The following is a 21,820-nucleotide window of genomic DNA, read 5'->3' as shown; positions in this document are numbered from 1 at the left end:
GCAGTTTCCAAACGACACTTTTTGCATTTTATCAATCATTTTAAGAAAGAAATAGTGTTGCTATGCATGATAGTTTATGCTTTTGGCCATCTTCACGAATATTCATTATTATGGAAAACAAGAGATTTTTTGTTTATTTACAATATTTGTATTGAAAGATTGCATCTTGTATTGTACATGCATCATTATTAAAAAAAATTATATTTCCTCCTAATTTTGTTTTGAAGTTTTTTTTTTTAAAAAATACTTATAAATTTTGTTATAAAAAGAAATTTGAAAAAAATTGTTGCCAGTTTTTTTAAAATATTTTGTATAAAACACTTTTCGAAACAAATTTTACAGGAAATACTTGCGAATTTTATAATTTTGTAGGAAATAATTACCCACAAAGGAATTATTTACTAATTAAAATTCTTAAAAAAAATAGTAAGAAAAAGTTTTTTCTTACAATTTTTTTTAACAAATTTGCAAGCAAAATTTCATATAATATGAAAATTATTAGTAGTACATATTTTCTCCCCCAATATATTGCGATTTAAAAATGCTTCACAAAAATCAACTATTACTATTACCAAATATTATAATATTGTTTTCATTAATTTCTTACACCTAATGATCATTTTCTCTTATTCTATATTTTCATGTTTTTTTAAGACAAAAATTATTTAACTTTGAGTAGGTGGAAATTGAATAAAATATTTTTTCTCATATTGTTAGAACTTCTTTAATTCGTGGACAAAGAACATAATATGATCTATTCATGATCAAATTGGTGAGTAATGATTCACTTTTCATAAAGATCACATCAATATCCTACTTGAAACAAATTTAAAATTATTTTTTAAATTTGATGTGTTTAACGCAATCTATTCATTTTTTTTGTCTTTATGTCCAAAAAAACAATTGGGTCTCATAATTTTCTCTCTTCATCTCTTCTTTTTAGACTAAACAACCAAAATTAGTTACCTTTTTCACTTTCTCTTTATTACACTAAAGCTTACTTAATAGATGACTTTGAAGATGAGAAAAAAAAATTGTTTGAAAGGGTAACTGTACCTGATTGGTATTATTTCGGTGCGAAATCAGACGATCTCAAGCACCCTCTGTTCCTCCCTAGACTTCTCCTGGATCTCCCTACCGTCTGCACTCCGGGAGTGGGGGTACCTGCAGGCACTCCGATGCTCAAGTTAGAGAGAGATTATGGGGTGTAGTAGGTTAGTGAGAAAAGCGTACCTTTACCTGTTCACTAGGCCTTAATTTATACTAATTTCTTAATGGACCTGTTATTAATATTTGCGGGCCGTTTGTATTTGAGGATCGATTCCTTCCCTTTCTGACTGAAGTTGCACGCATCGGTTCTTTCCTTATTGGCTGGAATTGTTCTTATGTGCCTTTAATAAAGATCAGTTTTTTCCATTCTAAGATTTGTCCGTCTGTACTTTTGTCAAAGATCCACTCCTTCCTTTTTGGGGTTTGGCCGTCTGTACTTCTCACATATCAACTCCTTCACTATTGGGGTTTGGTCGTCTGTTCTTCTCAAATATCAACTCCTTCCGTCTGTACTTCTCACATATCAACTCCTTCCTTCTGTACTTCTCACATATCACTTCCTTCATTTTTGGGGTTTGATTGCATGCTGCCCCTCTGTAACACATGTTCCGCCTGCTACCCCTTGGGCCGGGGTGTACTCGGCCAAGAGGGCCGGGGAGTACACGGCCACTACGCTTATTGGGCTGCCAGCGTTGCGCTGGATCCAAGCCCCCGCGGTTGGGCCATCACATGGGGACGCTCCTACCTGGGCCGGGATGATCCCGGCCAGTTTCCCTTTGTTGGGCCGGGAAGTACCCGGCCATACACTAACACCAGCCCCCCTAGGCTCGTAGTGAACAAAGTTCACAAGAGGCTATGATGTGTTGCCTTTGGAAATGGTGTTGAGGCGTCCCCAACCACCTGTGTTTATGATACTTGTTTTAATTATGGGGAAAGGGAAAGTATTTAACTTGGCTCGTCGTTCGAGGCTGTCTTGTCATAATAATGAGATGGTTTAGGTGGGGAGTTTTAAAGGAGATGTGCCGACAATCGTTGGATGGAACGAGATCTCATGGTGATGAAGGGGTTACTTTTGTGAGAGTGGTCCACTATAAATAGAGGTGAGGTCTTGATGTTGTGAGGCAAAGGATTCATTTAGGAAGTGAGCCACCACCAGCCGAGCCTTTCCTGTCTACGCCATCCCAGGTATGTCGTCCTCCTCTGCTTATTATCTTTCCAATAGGCATAGCGATTCTGAGGAGGAGGGGACCATGTCTGACTCCCCGTGTAGTGATAGTGTGCAGAGGGACGATGAGGACTCTGTGGGTGCCGAGGAGTTCTCGGCCTGCGTCACCCGGGGTACGAGTGGGTAGATCCCCGGGTGAAACTCCCTTTGTCTAGGTTTAGTAAATCTGCCACCATAGTTGATTTTCGTAAGAAGTATGATATTCTAGCTGATACAGTAGACGATCGTATTATTAGTGTAAAGCGAGCCAGGAGTGGGGATAATGTGTGTCACGGTCGAGAAGGTCATTCGCGTGACTTTTTCTACATGTACTCTACCTTAGTCTCTGATTTGCATGTGCGTCTTCCCTTCGATGACTTTACAATGGGAGTGCTACGGGTGCTGAATGTACCACCCACCCAGCTGCATCCTAATAGTTGGGCGTCCCTTCAAGCGTTCCGACTGGTCTGTCGAGTGTTCCATTTGAGACCCTCCCCGCAGGTTTTCTTGCAGTACTACTGTACGCATCCGGGGGATCTGATTAGTTGGTTGTCTCTAGTGGGTCAAAGTCACCAGTGTTTACTTGCGTCTTATACGCAATCTTTTAAAAGGTTTAAGACTAGTTTCTTTAAGGTAGTCATTCGGTCCGCTGGGGCTAGATATTTTTACTTTGAAAATGGCGAGCCCAAATTCTCGTTCTACTGGACCAAACATCCCACCCCCTATCGAGTTTGGCCGAGAGCATCCCTTACCCAGGAGGATCTGTATATGCTATCTTATTTGGACCAATTGCCCAAGAAACTCTCCTCCAAGAAAATTATTGGTGTGTTTAGTTCCTCTCGTCCGCGCGATGACCTTTTCGGTATGTATGTTCGTCTGACTCCCCCTAGAGATGCATCTGGTATGTTTGGACTAACGCTTATTTCTTTTTTGCAGATATCATGGCTGCTGTTGGTCCTTCTAGCAAAGAAGTGTTTCTGGAACTGAGGAGGAAAAAGCTAGAGGAGAAGAAGAGGAAAGGAGGTGAGAGTGCTAGCCATGTTCCCGTGGAGATGACTTCCCAAAAGGGCGACCTGATGCCTCCTGCCGCGGCGAAGAAGAAAAGCAAGCGTAGGGATTGTACCGCAAGGCCGAGTACTCCCCGATCATCCTCCCCCAAGAAGTCTCGAGGCACTTTCTCTGCTGATGGCGCGGCTGACGCTTTGTCTGCGATGTTTGATGCGCAACTCAAAATCAACCAAGGCATAGAGGTTTCCTTATCATCGGAGGAGGCTGAGATTGTTTCAGCCATGCGTCCTGAGATTGTGCTATATGCGCTGAATGAATTTCATGCCAGGGCGATGGTGATGGGTCGCCATCTGAACATAGTGCTAAGCCAACTACCAAAGACAAGCAAACTGGCTGCTGAAATAGAGAGTTTATAGAGGGAATTAGCTGAGGCCAATAACATGAGGCAAGAGGTTTCACTTCAGTTGGGAAGTGTGAAAAATGAGCGATCTCAACTGCTAGCAGAGCGTAATGTCTTGAAGACGCGCTGCAGGGATTTCGAGAAGAAAGATGAGGATTCCCAGGCGGCCTTGGAGCGTCTAGAGGAGGAGCTGGCGATTGAGAAGAGGGATAACGCTGAGAAAGCTGGCCGGATTTACCAGTTGGAGGGGTACGTGATGTCCCAGCATGAGGAAGGTTTTCACAAGGTCCTGTGCCAGGCTGCTCACTATTTTAACTTTGACGCGGGAGATGGCGTTTTAATATTGATGAGAATGTGTACCAAGATTCCGTCATAGCTGTGGAGGACATCCCTGCTGCTGGGCAACAAAAACCTACTGCTTCCCCCGAGGATTGATATGTTATTTTGTATTTTCTAGTTTTTAGAAACTATTTGTCGAGCTTTGATTTTCTACTTGTTGGACATGTATTAACACACATTGTATGTTTGGATGTTATGCTTCAAACTTTCTTTTAGATTTTTGTGTTTGCATCTGCTGCTTGTGCCTCTTTGTATGTCGCTAGCCATTTGTATTTGCAGGTGAAGGTGAGATGTGCTCGGCCACTTTTGGCCATGATGTGGCAGGCCACCTTTGGCCGAGATGTACTTGGCCGCTCCTGGCCGGGATGTACTCGGGCACTTCTGGCCAGGATTGCATTTTCTTTTAGGTCGTCTGCTCCTTAAGCTTTTGTATGGTTGCGTATTATCTTAGGTTTTGCGTGTATGGGGGGATCATCTAGGGCGATGAAGCTTCCTTTCCCATTGGTATAGGTATGGGGGGATCATCTAGTTCGATGAAGCTTCCTTTCCCATGAGAGAGTGCAAGATTTTAACTGTTTGTTGCGCTTGATCGGGATACATGCGTGTGTTGACAATAGATAAGATAATTATAGGATAATAATGAAATAATCAAGCTTTATTTATGACTATGATGCCTCGTTAAAACCTTCTTGACCAAAAACCCTCCTTAGGAAAAAAAATCAAGGTAGGAAAGAGTACATCATTTATTGCGCAATCGAAATCACAAAAGAGTCTGGAAAATAAATGTTTGACAAACTAACTGTTATAAAACTTGAGATGTGAGGCGTTCCAGGTGGTCGGGACAGGGGCACCAGATAGGTGCTCCAACCTGTATGCGCCGTTTCCCACAGCTTCATTGATTCGAAATGGCCCTTCCCAATTGGGCGAGAACTTCCCTTCATGCTTCCGGGCGGCACTTGCCATACGCCATACTAGATCTCCCTGGTGAAAAGATCGGGGTTTGACTTTAGTATTATAGCGGCACTGGGCCCTTAGTTTGGATGCCTCCTCCCGAATGCGCACTTGATCTCGGAGCTCTTGAACCAGGTCCAAGCTTGTTAGCATGCTTTCTTCATTAAGACGCATGTCGAACAGGCGGCTCCGTAAAGAGGGCTCTCCAATCTTGACCAGGATCATTGCGTCTACTCCATATGCTAAGCAGTAGGGTGTCTCTTGTGTTGTTGACTGCGGGGTGAAGCGATAAGCCCATAAGACTTCTAATAACTCGTCAGCCCACTTTCCTTTGGCATCTCCCAACCTCTTCTTAAGTTCTCGCAGTATGACCTTGTTTGCTGCTTCGTCTTGCCCATTTGTTTGTGGGTGCTCAACTGAGCTGGTTATATGTTGTATATGGAGTCCCCTATAGAACTGGGCTAACCCCTTGTCGATAAACTGTCTACCATTATCTGTTATGACGATGCTTGGTATGCCGAACCTGCACACTATATTCTTCAAGACAAATTTTTGTACCTGCTGGGCCGTGATCAAGGCCAGTGGCTCCGCCTCAATCCATTTAGTGAAGTAGTCTATAGCTACCAATAAGAACTTTACCTGACCTTTCCCTGGGCTGAAGGACCCTAGAATATCCATGTCCCACTTGGCGAAAGGCCAAGGGGAGGTAATACCGTGCAACTCCCCTGACTTGAGATGTATCATGTTACCATGCTGTTGGCATTGGGTGCACTTCCTTACGTACTTCTCGCAGTCTTCTTTGACAGTCGGCCAATAGTATCCTGCTCGTAATACCCGAGCTGCCATGGTTCGGGATCCTGAATGTAAGCCACAAATCCCCGTGTGTAACTCCTCCATAATATACTGGGCTTGGCGGTTTGTGACGCATTTTAACAGAGGGTTGGAGAAGTCTTGTTTGTACAATTCTTCACCAACCAAAGTGAACCGAGAAGCTTTCTTACGCATGATGGGGTCATCAATTCCGTCCGTGTCGCCGTGTTGAATGAACTGTATAATAAGAGTCATCCACTCTTCCTCTTCTTGTGCGACTGTCTTAGTAGTATTGCATTCTGCCAAAGTTACAGTAGGACGGTCGAGCGTGGCATGGATCATTGTATGATGTTGTCCCTTTACTTTGGTAGTTGCCAACTTCGAGAGCAAGTCGGCTCTAGAATTTTGGGCTTTATCAACATGCTTTACGCTTGCTATTCTGAATCTGTTCAACATGCCCTGCACAACGTGATAATATCGTAATAGGAGGGGGTCCTTTACCTGGAAAGTGTCGTCCAAGTGTCTTACGATCAGCTGAGAATCCGTTCGGCATGTCACCGTATCTGCTCCCATGTCTGCTGCGAGGGTCAACCCTGCTATTAATGCTTCATATTCTGCCTGATTGTTAGAGGGTTTAAAACCAAAGCGCAAAGCTTGCTCGAGTAATAAATCATTCGGTCCTTGCAAAACAATCCCAGCACCCCCACCTTTCACGTTTGAGGAGCCATCCACCGACAGGATCCAACCTTCCTCGCGCATGTCAGGATCTCTTGCTAATTCATTGACAAAGTCTGCCAGGCATTGTCCCTTGATCGACCCTCGAGCTTCACATCGAAGATGATACTCAGATAGTTCTACGGACCACCCAACCATTCGGCCGGCGAGGTCAGGTCGCCTCAAGACTTTGTGTATTGGGTAGTCAGACTTGACTATTACCTCGTTTCCCTGAAAGTATGATCGTAGTCGTCTGGTTGTTATCACAAGTGCTAGGATTACCTTTTCCACTGTCTGGTAGCGCAGTTCTGCATCGTGTAGGGCTTTGCTGATAAAGTATACGGGTCGTTGGTCCCCCGCCTGATCTTGTACAATGGCCGCGCTAATAGCATTGGTAGAGATGGCCAGATATACTAACAGGGGTTTCCCCTTGCTAGGCTTCTGTAGTACTGGGGGAGAAGACAAATACTCCTTCAACGCTTGGAAAGATTGCTTGCAAGCCTCATCCCATACTAATTTTTGCGCTTTTTTCATGAGCCTAAGCATCGGCTGGATTCTTTCTGCTAACTTAGGCATAAAATGTGATAACGCAGTTAGCCTCCCTACCAATCTTTGTATCTCCTTGATGTTGGTTGGACTCCTCATGTTAACAACTGCTTGACACTTGTCGGGATTGGCCTCTATTCCCCTGTGGGTTAACATGAAACCCAGGAATTTTCCGTCTGCAACACTGAAAACACACTTTTCTGGATTCAGTCTCATGTCATACTTCCGTACAGCTGCCAAGACCTCGTCCAAATCTTTGACGTGTTGCTCGAGTGAATCTGACATGACTACCATGTCGTCGACGTAGACCTCCATACACCTTTCGATGAGATGACGAAACACCTTGTCCATCAGCCGCTGGTATGTGGCTCCAGCATTTTTTAGTCCAAAAGGCATGACTTCATAGTAGAAGTTAGCTTCTTCCGTGATGAACGCCGTTTTTTCTTTGTTAGGAGGATACATTGGGATCTGATTGTACCCAGAGTACGCGTCCCAAAAACTAAGCACCCTGTGTCCAGCTGCACCGTCTACCAATCTATCGATGCTTGGGAGAGGGTACGTGTCTTTAGGGCACGCCTTGTTGAGGTTGGTGTAGTCTGTACACATCCGCCATTTGCCATTTTCCTTTTTTACCAACACTACGTTGGCCAGCCAGGTCGTGTAGGTGGCCTCCTTGATGAAGCCTGCTGAAATTAACTTATGTACTTCCGCTTTGGCTGCCTCCCTATTTTCTCCCCCCATCTTTCTTCTTTTCTGTGCAACAGGCCGAGCTTCCCGAAGAATAGACAACTTGTGACTGGCTACTCTTAGGTCGATGTCTGGCATGTCGACCGCGCTCCAGGCGAACAAATCAACGTAGCCTTTTGTGTTCACTCGCTCCCCTACGAAGCCCACGATCGGCTCTGAGTATTGCTGGATCTCCCCTTATGGAATTTTCAGTTTTCTGAGAGTGCCCCAGTATAGGATGTCCACTGAACTACCCGGGTCCACCAGGGTTTTCCTGATCGCGAAGTCCTCGATCTCTACTGATATCACCATTGGGTCGTCATGCTGGTGGTCGATCGCTTGGAAATCGTCGTCTCGAAACGTGATGGGTGGCATGTGCCGTCTGGGACATACTATCACGGCATTGACACTCTGAATCGCTCGCACATACTTCTTCCTTGCAAACGTAGTGGCTCCACCTCCTGCGAAGCCTCCTGAAATGTAATTAATTACTCCCCTCAGTGGCATTTCTCTCGTATCCCGCTCATCATCTTTTTTGGGTTCGGCCCTTTTGCGGGTGCCCTCTCCTTCCCTCTTTCGGTACCCTGACGTCCTTCGTGGTTGCTCCTTGTAGCGTTTTTCTCGTTCTCCCCTTGAAGAGAATCCCCCGCCTTCCCATTTTACGAATATTCTTAGGTGTTCGGCCTGTATCAGTTCCTCGATTTTGTCTTTCAAGGTAAAACATTCCTTTGTTGTATGCCCACAATTTCGGTGATACCGACAATGCTTAGTGGTATCGACGTTCGGGGGAGTCGGGGCCCTTTGAGGGGCTGTTATTAGATCGGTGTTCAGTGCTTCTTCCAGAATTCTGGCTCTGTTGGACAGGAGGGGCGTGTACCCGCTGTGTTTCGGCTGCCTAGAGTCTTTGAACCTGTGGCCGGATTGGGATGCTAACGTTCGCTCTCTATCATGGTGCCTTTTCTCCTGTGCGTCCGGTCGAGTTGTATTGCGGAATTCTTTCAATTCCTCCATCTGCATGAATTTGGTGGCCTTGGTCCGAAGCTCATCCAGATTGTTCACGGGCTTCTTGCATAGACTGTCAACGAAAGGGCAAGGCTTTAGTGCTGTGATGAGGTGATGCATGGCGACCTCAGGATTTAAATTAGAGATATTCAAGGATATCTTCCCAAATCGCTCCATAAACTCCCGCAGAGACTCTCCTTTTTCCTGTCGTATATTTACCAATGCCAGAGAAGTAAGGTGGTGTGACTTACTAGTGGCAAACTGTATGCCGAAACGGGTGGCCAACGTATCGAAACAGTCGATAGAGTTTGGTGGTAATCATGTGAACCAATTGAGTGCAGGCCCTTTTAGGGATGTTGGGAAAACACGACAGAGGATTGCGTCGTCCGAAGTATACAATCCTGCCTAGGTGGTGAAGACGTCCACGTGCTCCTCCGGATCAGTAGTGCCATCATACTGGCTCATAGTCAACCCCTTCCAACGCGCGGGAAGTTCCACTTCCATGATCCCGTCCACGAAGGGGTGGCGTATGGCTGCTCTGGGCCTTGCTTCTGTTTGGTTGGTGGTGGTTTGCGCTCGGGACTCGTCTCGTCCGGTACCATCCCCTCTCTCTTCATTGCTACGGGATTCCTCCCTGTGGGGGGGATTCTGCTCAATTTACGCTCGCATCCGCTGGTTCTCCTCTCTTAGGGCATTCAATTCTTCCTGGTTCTTGCGCCTTAATTCTTCCAACTGGCAGTTCATCTCTCGTTGCATCTCTGCTGCTACTGAATTATGATCGACTGCTGCTCTTGTCGACACCATCCTACTTGAGAATTGTCTGGCCCCACAGTGGGCGCCAATTGTACCTGATTGGTACTATTTCGGTGCGAAACCAGACGATCTCAAGCACCCTCTGTGTCGAACCTCCTCCTATTCCTCCCTAGACTCCTCCTGGATCTCCCTGCCGTCTGCACTCCGGGTTGGGGGTACCTGCAGGCACTCCGACGCTCAAGTTAGAGAGAGATTGATATGGAGTGTAGTAGGTTAATGAGAAAAGCGTACCTTTACCTGTTCACTAGGCCTTAATTTATACTAATTTCTTAATGAACCTGTTATTAATATTTGCGGGCCGTTTGTATTTGAGGATCGATTCCTTCCCTTTCCGACTGAGGTTGCACGCATCGGTTCTTTCCCTTTCCCTTTAATAAAGATCAATTCTTTCCATTCTAAGGTTTGTCCGTCTGTACTTTTGTCAAAGATCCACTCCTTCCTTTTTGGGGTTTGAACGTCTGTACTTCTCACATATCAACTCCTTCCTTTTTGGGGTTTGGCCGTCTGTACTTCTCAAATATCAACTCCTTCCGTCTGTACTTCTCACATATCAACTCCTTCCTTCTGTACTTCTCACATATCACTTCCTTCTTTTTTGGGGTTTGATTGCATGATGCCCCTATGTTACACATGTTCCGCCTGCTATCCCTTGGGCCGGGGTGTACTCGACCAAGAGGGCCGGGGAGTACACGGCCATTGCGCTTATTGGGCTGCCAGCGTTGCGCTGGATCCAAGCCCCCGCGGTTGGGCCATCACGTGGGGACGCTCCTACCTGGGCCGGGATGATCTCGGCCAGTTTCCCTTTGTTGGACCGGGAAGTACCCAACCATACACTAACAGTAACGGTGGTGAATCTCGATCAAATTGTTACTCAAAATCAAAATAATATACTCAAAATTTATATATTTAATTATTATCACTAATACAATAAAAATCAATACATAATTTATTATAATGATAACTAGAAAAAATATACATATCTCTAAAAGATTGTCCTTCGTTCCTTTAAATTCCTGAACTGTTAATAATTGAATCAGAACTAAAATTTTCAAATGTTTCTTTTTCAATGTATGTAACCATATTCTTGGAAAAAAAAATTATCTTCCATTTATTTCTGCAATCTTGTATTGATAATCTTTATTGCAGAAAAATGTTCTTTTTGTTGTAGATGTAGAAATAGGAAGAGTTGAAATAAGACAAATTAAACGATTGATGTAAAATGTCCTTGACTTTCCTGTTCTTGCCAAAAATTGACATAATTCAAGCATGGTTGATAAATTATTCAAATATGGATGGTTAGGAGCATCAATAATAAAATCTTGAAGTTGAAATTTTAAAATAATCTTCTCTTGCTCACTAAAATCTAAAGGATAATATCGGTTCACAAGAGTACATATATCATTAATGTTAAAAGCTTTATAAGCATTCTTAGGAACTAAAGCATTGCTTAGAGTTAAAAGTTCCATTGTTTGCTCACTAAACCTATCATTTAATTCTTGTAATTGTTTGTCCAATGTAACAAAAAATATATTCACCCTAAAATGATGTTTTACGGTGACATGATCTTTTTTATGTCGAAAACGATCATGACAGTGCAATATAAGTAGAATTAGAATCAAGAATATCATTATCACATTGTTCACAAAAACAATATCAGACCTTTCAATACATTTTGCTAACCATCCTCTCTTAACTTTTGAGTCAAAATTTTAGTAGAAGAAACCAATTGCATAGCTTTCGGTATATCCTGGGACTGTTTTTGGAAAGCTTGGCAAAGACAATCAGTAATTTCCATAATCTCTTTCATCATGTATAAAATTAATATGAACTCCAATGAAAACAACATATTAAGTATAGCATTAGCATCACCCCCTTTGAGAATAAATTGATCCATCAACAATAATTTTTTGAAGAACCATTACAAAAAAATTTTCAATTAGAAACCAATTATAAAAATAAAAAATAGTTAGTCACTATGTGACCAATTTAGATAATAATTTACAAAATAAAAAATTATTAGTTACTAAAATAGTCATTATTATAAATAAAAAATTATAATTGATCACTAAATTGAAAATAATAACAAGTAAAATTCATAAATTCTGTTAGCATAAAGTTTGAAATTAGAGACAAAAAGAGTTGTCAAAAAACCTAAAGCACACGAGTAGAAGTGCATAGAGAAAATAATTAAAACATTATAATAAATACATAAGGTGAAGAAAGAAAATTTAGAAGGATTAATTTGTGATCAGCTTATGAACATTTTTTTCCACATCAAAGCCGTACTTTTTATGCAAATACGAGCAATTATGCAACAACATTTGTTGTTATGGAGTTTGTAGTGCTTCTTCAATAATACTTTTTAAACTTCTTTTATCTATTTTGATAATAAATTTATGTCCATGTAAATAGCGTGAAAACTTTGTGATACATATAATTCTCATGAATAAGTTGATTTTGCATTGCAGGTCTAATTTCTTAAAAAAAAAGAAAAAGTTATGAGATAATTATTTTAAAAATAAATATATTTTTAATCTCTAAATTTTGACTTAAAATTTGAAGATAAACTAAAAAAAGGGATAAAAACCTACAAAATATTCACCTTTAAAAATAACTTTTAGTTACACTTAACTTTTTGAACACGTAACTAATTAAATCATTTATCAAACATATGTATATTAGTTACTAGGTTAGATAATTAAAGCATGGAGGCTGGCCATGTTCAAGAATTGGGCCCAAAACAAAAGCCCATCCTTCAATAAAAGATACATTGAGAGTGTAAATATATACTTACTATTTGCACCCGTATAATTTTAAAACTCTTCATTCTGCAATATTTATTCCATAAATATTTTGGAGCAAGCTTTTTAATATATATATATATATATATATATATATATATATATTACAATATTTCGAAATATTTAATTTGAAATATTTTCAAAAAATTTAACACATATAAATTGGATAATACAGTAATGATGGAGGCGCAGGAAGTAAAAGTTGAGCGTAGACAGAAAAGCCCATTTGTAAATTAAAAATGAACAGTAAGCCCATTTTTGCTTTTGTATAAAATAAATAAAACCCTTTCTTCTTCATTTTCTAGGGTTAGTTTCTGCCTCAACCAAAAGCGTAGCCATGGGTAGAAGTAAGCGCTCACAGCCTAACCTTTTCCTTTCGTGCATCTTTTTATTTTCGCTCACTTAGCTGAATGAAATTTTCGATTTTTCTTCTTAAGAGACTGGGTTATGTTTCTATGTGGTGTTAGCTTGTGGGTTCTGCAAATTGAATGCAAATCCATTTTTTTTCCGTATTAGAATTAACCTTAGAATGTGTGAATTCATTGTTTTGGAACATTAGTTTGTTGTTCTGTCTCAAAATGTGTCTCACGTTTTGTTTTGAATGTGTGCATTTATTTTTGTATTGTAATTGTGGAACTAGATGTGGTATTCATGAATGGTTATTGTGGTGCTTTATTCAGGACCAGCAAGGTGCTATCGTCAAATTAAGAACAAACCGTACCCGAAATCGCGGTTTTGCCGTGGTGTTCCTGATCCTAAGATCAGGATTTATGATGTTGGCATGAAGAAGAAAGGTGTTGATGAATTTCCCTTCTGTGTGCATCTGGTTAGTTGGGAGAAGGAGAATGTTTCAAGTGAGGCTCTTGAGGCTGCTAGGATTGCGTGCAACAAGTACATGGCAAAATTTGCTGGGAAGGATGCATTCCACTTGAGGGTTAGGGTTCATCCCTTCCATGTTCTTAGGATCAACAAGATGCTTTCGTGTGCCGGAGCTGATAGGCTCCAGACCGGCATGAGAGGTGCCTTTGGAAAGCCACAGGGTACTTGTGCTAGAGTGGCTATTGGCCAGGTCCTGCTCTCTGTCCGCTGCAAGGACAGCAACAGCCACCATGCTCAGGAGGCCCTCCGCCGTGCTAAATTCAAGTTCCCCGGCCGCCAAAAGATTATTGTTAGCAGGAAGTGGTATGTATCTGGAGACATGACTGCTAACTTATTCACAGTTGTTGAATTTGAATTGTGAAAAGTATAGTTATCAGAATCTTCTGATTCACAATTGAATGAAAATTGTGTACCTGCTATTTATATCGTATATGAATCTTAAATTAGTTTGTCTTGTGCAGTACTTGAATGAATCTCTGATTTGTGTACAATTTACTTGATTCATATATTTCTTTAAATTGCCATGAAAGAAAGATGAAGACCGGCGAGCTTAAATTTTGAAATGAAAAGGAATTGAAAGAACAGTGGTGAATGTATCCTGTTTGATTGTTCCACTACTTCATTTGTTACTCACTCATTTAATGCATGTTCTCCATTTATCTATTTAATCACATTGCTTTTATTCTTTCAAGATAGGGGTTTTACAAACTCAAAATTACTAATGGTTCTCTGTGATTTCTGCTTAAATTGTTTTTGTCTATTTCTAGTTTACATTGGACATTATATATAACCTATATGGATATATCTGAAGTTTTTTTTATTGTTTTCAACAATTTACAATTTGAGTATCAATTTGATAATATATATAGATTTGTACAATTTGTGCATGGTTTTAACTCTAGGTTTTAAATTCTTGTTTAGGGGGTTCACCAAGTTTAACCGCACTGACTATTTGAAGTTCAAGTCAGAGAACAGGATTATGCCTGATGGTGTCAATGCCAAGGTAATGTGAAGTTGCTTGATAATGCAATGTGCTGTGATTGAAACTGTATAGCACTTACATTTTATCATGCTGAAAATTTTATATTGGGGAATGCTTCAAATTGTGTTTCTGAATGAGATTTTCCTTGTGTCTTAAATTAGTTATTATTAGTGGCAATGATCCTTTCTGAGTTACATGTTCTGTTTTTTTTTATTTTGCAGCTTCTTGGGTGCCATGGACCATTGGCTAATCGCCAACCAGGAAGAGCCTTTTTGTCCAGTGCTACCGCCTAGACTGTTTGTTACTCAGAAATTTGTCTTTTAATCATATCTGTTTTGCAATAGTGGATTTTGCTTGTGTTTTCTGCACATTATCTTGAACCAACTTGAGTTAATTCTTACTTTGCTGGATACTATTAATGTTATATTTTGTTATGTTCCATTAAGCTCGACGAATATGGTGAACAACAACATTGACGGTTGTTAACAAGGGATATTTGCAACAATGTGTGTTTAAACAAGCATAAATAATTTCAAAATCATGCATGGGTAATCGTTATAGGAAAAATAATAATAAATTCTTAAGTAAAAATTATTTGTTTTTAAGTTTATCTTGTCCGTAGAGATGTTTCACAAGTGAGGTAAGATATCATTTCGGATTAATATTGTTTAGTTGGAAGATAAGTAAAACATTGCATTGTCAAGAATTGAATTCAAGCATTGTCTGAATTTTGAATTCGACCATTAACTTCTTGTGTCCAACTTTGCAGGGAAAATAGTTATCTTTCATTGTCATCGTCTTTCTATAGTAGTTTTCTATGAAAATCATATTAAATCATTATTGTCTTCCCATTGAATATAGTTGTAATTTTCTATCATTGTCACTCTAGTAAATAAATTATGAAAATATCCCCAATCAAGTTATCTTCTGTACCATTGTTAGGAAATATTTGTGGTTTAAGATTAGTAATATGTAAAGAAATAACACCAAGAACTTTTAATATAAAAAAAAAGGAAAAATTACATTTCCTCATAATTAAAATTAAAACTTCATTTCATGTATCATTAATCCCCAATTGCTTTTTTTTATTAAATTTTAAGTATTTTTAATTTAGTTTTTATTAAAGTCTTGGTTACTTTTGATTAAGTATTTATTAAAGTTTTTGTTTATCGAGTATTTAAAACTTTTATGTTTTTCAATTATGTGTCTGTCATAACATATTGCTTAATTTTCAATTATGTTTTGCTTAATTGTCTTTACATATTCATAAATGTGAATTTTTATATTAATCACAAAACATCACACTCAAAGTATAATTTTTTTTAAGTATCTTATAGACACAGATTTTTTTCTTTAAAGAACTCAATTAAAAATATCCAAATTTATTAAAAATTAAAAAAATAATTAAGCCTTTAAATATTATGAAATGTTTCATCATTGTTATGAGATATGAAAATAGACATCACATAGTAAATGAAAGACTACATGGGAAAATGATTTGTTTTATGATTACTTGATGTTTTCTTAGTGATATATACTATGTAAACTCTTTCATCTTTGATTTTCTGAATGCATGAGTTGAAATTTCAGTTGGTGGAATTAGGTTAAGTAAACTAAAGTGGTAGTAATGGTGGTTTGGTTGGAGACTTTGGATGGTTGGTTGGTATGATTCTATTGTGATATTAGGTGAGTGTGTACTACTGAGGTTGGCCTAAATTCAACCAAATCATTCTATAATTCTACTTTTCTTTTTTCTTTTTTTCAGACAAAACTTATTCTAATTAATTAAATAAAACTTTTTTAAGCACTAGCTTGGTTTAAACAAATATTATATCTCCTTTTCACATCATTATTTTAATTTTTTTATTTATTTATCCCAAAATGATTAGTCTTTACAATTTCAAATCTTATTAATGTTTTGTGTTAAATAAGTTTATCTCTAAAGATCAATGCATTAAACCAGAGTTATGTTAGTTTAACTTGGTTGGTTTACCTAATACTGTGTCTAACTCCTACTCAAAAAAAAAAAAAACATTAAATAAGAATATTAGCAATATTAATATATTTTTTTATTATTTATCTCTTAATTTATACGCTCACTACTAAAAAAACTAAAATTTTCTGTTAATTTTGTTTTGAAAATATTTTCGTAGAAAATACTTACAAATTTTGTTGAGAAAAAAAAATTGTAAGAAATTGTTATCAATTTTCTTGCAAAATATTTTGTATAAAACACTTTTTGCAACAAATTTTGTAAAAAATACTTATAAATTTTATAATTTTGTAGAAAATGATTACCCACGAAGAAATTTATCTATTAAAATTTTTAGAAAAAATGACAGAAAAAGAACTTTTCTTGCAAATTCTTTTAACAAATTTACAAGAAAAATCTCATATAATATGAAAATTTCTAGTAAAAGTTTAATCAAAATATTTTGATAAAACATCTAAAAACATGAAATTAAGGTGTTTTTTGTTTTATTTTTATTATATTAGCAATGTTATCTATGTCAAAAAAAAAAAAAAACTAGCGAGGTATTTTGTAATACAAAAGAAATAAAAATACGTTTGATATAATAGATGACATGAAGCAGAAACATAAAAAATGAGTAACACTAACATTAATTAGTCTTTTTAAAATGATAATGCATGTCGTATTCATATGCATACAAAAAAATCATACATAAATTTTTGGTTTACATAAATAACTTAAACAAACCTTGACTTTGAGACATTATTCATTTCAATCAATTTTAATATATAAATTGTTATTTAAATTAGTTATTATAATAATTAATTATTTTTTGTTTGTAAAATTGATTGACATTAATTGTTTCAACTTCATGCAAAAGTATGCCACAATGATTTATTTTAATATTTTACAAAAAAATAGTGATTAAAACTAAACTATGAACAACCCAGAACCTTTATCCTATATCATGCATATACAAAAAAAGTCAAAATGAAATTGATCTCTTTCAATAAGTTTCCTTTCATATGTACACTTAAGAATTGAACTATTGTCAACACAATCACGTATAAGAGATAGTTATGTATCACCTACATTGATATGCTTAGGGTTTTTGTTTTTATGTCAAAATAATGAACCTAGTTTTTTTTTTTTTTTCATTTGATTGAGACATTCTTTGGCATGTGGCAAACATTGTTGATTTTTATTCATATTTTTCCATTTTTATGGTTTTTATGAACTTTTACTTTTACCCTTACCAAGAAATATCTTTCTTCTTTAGTAAGAGAATAACACGTTATCTTATCATCTAGAAAAATAAATTTTAATGATTAAAACGAAGAAAAGATGATTAACCATTAAGTTAGTGAGTTATCTTTTCCATGCTAACCATTAAGTTATGCATTTATTTACTTTCGACACATAAAAGTGATCACATCATATTTGTTTTTCTCAGTACTTAATTAAATTAATTCGTTTTATTTTTTTTTTCAAAATACTCCAAAAAAAAATCCAACTATTTTCCTTAATTTAAAACAGACACATACGTACGACGGCTTAGTTTTTCCAACAATTACGCAAACAAAGTTCAACAGTTTCAATGAAAAACTATATGTGAAAACAGATATCTCAACAACCTCGAGTTTTTAACTAAAAAAAAAGACTCAAAGTACGATATTATTTTTCATTTTTGATTGTTTATTTATCGGTGTATTTTTTTTTTTAATTAATATGGGAAAAAAAAAAGCTTCTGTAGTTGTTTTTTTGTGAAGAACTGACAAGGACTTCCGTTGACATAAAGCCAAAACTATGTTAGTTTTTTCTGTTGCTTCATCATTTTCATTAGAAGTTTTCTTTCTCCTTTTTATCAACTTTTACTTTTCAAATTTTGCATGTTAAAATCCTTCTACCTTTGTCACAGATCACATTGCTTCATCGTTAATCAATTGTTCCAAAACCAGTTAAACTCAGTTTGATCTTCTTGTTAAATAAATAAGCTTTAACCATGCATGATTCTTCCATAACTTAAACATTGAATCGAGATCAAAAGTAGTTTAAATATGTTAGGTATATAGAGGAAGTTTCACCGGAGAGATACAACACCATGAGACTTGAGTCCAACCAGATAAGACATTGATACCAATTTCAATCCAAAACCTTAAGACAATGAATTTATGGATCTTTATCTTTATATAGAGTTCCCCTTTCTCATTTCTAGCCAATGTGAGACTTAGACTCACACTTGGATTCTTAACAAAATACTTCTTTTAGAGCAGATAATACCTCAGATTCACGGTGACAGATCGATCAGAACATTTTAAACTATAGAAACATGAAGTGGACAGTGATAATACAAAAGAATAATGATTTTGGAGACGTCATATCAGAGGTGGTGGTAGGTTCCAATTTGGCAAATGGTTGCACTCAATTCAACCGTGCAAACTTAACGCGTTGAATAAATCCATCAACAATGGCATTGCCATCATCATCAAATACCCAAACTTCAACATCTTTTTCCTACGCAGCATTAGCACTAATGCCATTCATTGCAATCTCCATGTCCTAGCTAATTGCTTATGCTTATGCTTTCAACATCCATTCTCACAACAAACACTATGCAGCTCACACACCTGTGCCTTGTCATGCCCTCAGACTATGATAAACTAGAGCCACTTCATGCAACCCCACCAAAGCATAAAGGGACACAGAAAAAGGTTAAGGCCAAAGGGACATGTGGAGGCCATGTTGCTGCTACCCTTCAAGGTTCCTTAACAAGGTTGTGTGAGTCAAAGTGGTGGAATCTATGCCAACATGGTGCAAGACAAAGCAAGGCCTCATCATCATCTTGTGTGTTTCATGACATGGAGGGTGTGCAACTCTCTTCAAAGATTGGAAGGGACAGCAACAATCCAAGGATTTTCAGCTATGCCGAACTTTACATAGGTTCAAGGGGTTTCTCTGAGGAGGAGGTTCTGGGAAGTGGAGGTTTTGGCAAAGTGTACAAAGCTGTTATGCCGAGTGATGGAACAGTGGTGGCTGTGAAGTGCTGCTTGGCAGGGAAAGGTGGCCAGTTTGAGAAGACTTTTGCAGCAGAACTAGCAGCAGTGGCACACCTTCGCCACAAGAACCTTGTTCCCTTGAGGGGTTGGTGTGTTTTTGAGGATCAACTTTATCTTGTGTATGATTACATGCCTAATCTCAGCCTTGACAGGGTGCTGTTTCGGAAGAACTTGAAAGAGGAGGCACTTGGGTGGGTGAGGCGTGGGAAAATTGTGAAGGGTTTGGCTTGTGCGTTGCACTATCTGCATGAGCAGTTGGAGACTCAGATCATTCACAGGGATGTGAAGACCAGCAATGTGATGCTTGATTCCCACTACAATGCTAGGTTGGGGGATTTTGGCTTGGCAAGGTGGCTTGAGCATGACCTTGTTGAGTATGAATATGAGACTGGGAAAGCATCATCAGCAGCAGCATCAAGCAAGTTTGAGCATTTCAGGTTGAGTGAGACCACAAGGATTGGTGGCACAATTGGGTACTTGCCACCAGAGAGCTTCCAGAGAAGGAGTGTTGCAACCTCAAAATCTGATGTTTTCAGCTTTGGAATCGTTGTGTTGGAGGTGGTGTCTGGAAGGAGAGCCATTGATCTCACATACCCAGATGAGAAAATCATCTTGCTTGATTGGATCAGAAGGCTCAGTGATGAAGGGAGGCTCGTTGATGCTGGGGATGCAAGGCTGATGCAAGGTTCCTACAAGGTTTTTGAGATGGAGAACTTGCTTCACATAGGTCTCTTGTGCACACTCCATGACCCTGTGTTGAGACCAAGCATGAAGTGGATTGTAGAAGCACTTTCTGACATGTCAAATGCTATGTCATTGCCATTGCCAACACTTCCTTCGTTTCACTCCCATCCTATGTACATCTCTTTGTCCTCTTCATCTGAGACTAGTCCAAGCAGCTCTAAAGGCACTGGTTCAGGCACAGGAACAGAAAGTTGTAGCAATCGTGCTAGTTTCATTTCAAAGTATGTCACTGCCACAGGAAATACCATATATGTAACAGCTGAAGCTGAACATAGAAACGGTGGAGGTGGAACTAATTCCTCCAAGAGTAGCAAGAGAACGATGCATAAGCAGCCATCATTTTCTGTGGTTCAAACACCTAGGGAGATACCATTCAAGGAGATTGTTTCAGCCACAGAGAACTTCTCAGAATCCAAAAGGGTGGCCGAGTTAGACTTTGGAACTGCTTACCATGGAGTCCTTGATGGCCACTGCCATGTCATGGTGAAACGCCTTGGCTTGAAGACATGCCCTGCACTGCGCCAGAGATTCTCCAATGAGCTGAGAAACCTTGCAAAACTTCGCCACAGGAACTTGGTGCAGCTCAGAGGGTGGTGCACTGAGCAAGGAGAGATGCTTGTGGTGTATGATTACTCAGCTAGAAGATTTCTCAGCCACCAACTTCACCACCATCACAGAAATCCTACTAAAAAGGGTTATTCTGTTCTCAAATGGCACCATAGATACAACATAGTGAAATCACTTGCATCTGCACTTCTCTATCTGCATGAAGAATGGGATGAACAGGTAATTCACAGGAACATAACCTCTTCAGCAGTGACTCTTGAACCTGACATGACACCAAGACTTGGTAGTTTTGCTCTGGCTGAGTTTCTGTCAAGGAATGAGCATGGCCATCATGTGATCAGCACCAGGAACAAGTCTGTTTGTGGGATTTACGGCTACATGTCACCAGAATATGTGGAATCAGGAGAAGCAACGGTGGCTGCTGATGTTTATAGCTTTGGTGTGGTGGTGCTTGAGATTGTGAGTGGACTTAAGGCTGTGGATTTCAGGCAACCTGAGGTGCTTTTGGTGAAGAAGGTTCATGAATTTGAGATGAGAAAAAGATCACTTGAGGCACTAGCTGATATAAGACTAAATGGAGAGTACAATCACAAGGAGCTAATGAGATTGGTGAGGTTAGGAGTTGCATGCACTCGTTCTGATCCAAAGCTGAGACCAAGCACAAGACAGATAGTGAGCATTCTTGATGGAAATGAGAAATTAATCATGGGGGAGAACTTGGAGAGCAGTGAAGAATGGAGAGAAAGAAACTCTTGCTCTTTGTCTCTGGTCAAGAGGATCCAAGCTCTAGGAATACAATGAAGAACAAAATGGATAGGATGGTTTGTAACATAGAAAGCTTGTTTGTAACATAGAGTTGTGTTTAACATTGTATCTTTATGTTCTGCATATTTTTCATACAGGTGGTCATTGGTCTAGATAGATTTGATGACACAATCATCTTAAACTGAACTACAAAAAAAAATCTCTTGTAAGTTTTCTTGCTAAAATTTCTGAGGTGGTTTCTAGAATTCAAGTCAAAGCATTCATACCATATATAGGACTGTTATCTCTTGATTGTATACAACACGGAGAATGAAAGATGCATCTAGATATATGATATATTTTTGATAGAAAGTGAACTAAGTTTAACTAGCAAATTTTGTTAGAATAGACTTTGATCCATGATTCTAAGAGATTTTAAGCCTAATTCAAGGTGTGTTTGGTTCGGTGTTGGAGAATTGATTCCAGCTAAATCAATTCTTCAACGCAGAAAC

At 38.7% G+C, this 21,820-nt stretch overlaps 2 protein-coding genes and 1 pseudogene across 2 annotated transcripts; 2 read left to right on the top strand and 1 right to left on the bottom strand.

Annotated features, from left to right (window-relative positions):
• Positions 1–7,946: 7,946 nt before the first annotated feature.
• Positions 7,947–9,254, bottom strand: LOC114166927 (uncharacterized). Its single transcript, XM_028051813.1, has 2 exons — positions 9,177–9,254; positions 7,947–8,954 (listed from the first exon to the last, which is right to left on the bottom strand). The coding sequence occupies exons 1-2, from the start codon at positions 9,252–9,254 to the stop codon at positions 7,947–7,949; spliced, it is 1,086 nt and encodes a 361-aa protein (XP_027907614.1).
• A 3,325-nt stretch (positions 9,255–12,579) lies between these two features.
• Positions 12,580–14,666, top strand: LOC114165761 (large ribosomal subunit protein uL16). The gene is made up of 4 exons (XM_028050331.2): positions 12,580–12,711; positions 13,045–13,546; positions 14,165–14,246; positions 14,447–14,666. Exons 1-4 carry the CDS (start codon positions 12,702–12,704, stop codon positions 14,516–14,518), a joined length of 666 nt encoding a protein of 221 aa, XP_027906132.1. The 5' UTR covers positions 12,580–12,701; the 3' UTR covers positions 14,519–14,666.
• Positions 14,667–18,656: 3,990 nt separating this feature from the next.
• Positions 18,657–21,665, top strand: LOC114167211 (receptor like protein kinase S.2 pseudogene; annotated as a pseudogene).
• Positions 21,666–21,820: the final 155 nt, after the last annotated feature.

Source organism: Vigna unguiculata, chromosome 10 (assembly GCF_037176805.1).
Source record: "Vigna unguiculata cultivar grain cowpea cultivar isolate G323 ecotype 2 chromosome 10, ASM3717680v1, whole genome shotgun sequence".
Taxonomy (NCBI): Eukaryota; Viridiplantae; Streptophyta; class Magnoliopsida; order Fabales; family Fabaceae; genus Vigna; species Vigna unguiculata.
The sequence above is the reverse complement of the archived record's forward strand: the minus strand, read 5'-3'. Positions and strand labels throughout refer to the sequence as shown.

Coding starts and splice junctions, on each gene's coding strand:
- LOC114166927 (XM_028051813.1), bottom strand. CDS start 9,254: ATGGAAGTGGAACTTCCCGCGCGTTGGAAGGGGTTGACTATGAGCCAG. Junction 8,955..9,176: donor CTACTGATCCGGAGGAGCAC/GTGGACGTCTTC, acceptor AATATACGACAG/GAAAAAGGAGAGTCTCTGCG.
- LOC114165761 (XM_028050331.2), top strand. Junction 13,547..14,164: donor ATTATTGTTAGCAGGAAGTG/GTATGTATCTGG, acceptor ATTCTTGTTTAG/GGGGTTCACCAAGTTTAACC. Junction 14,247..14,446: donor CTGATGGTGTCAATGCCAAG/GTAATGTGAAGT, acceptor TTTATTTTGCAG/CTTCTTGGGTGCCATGGACC.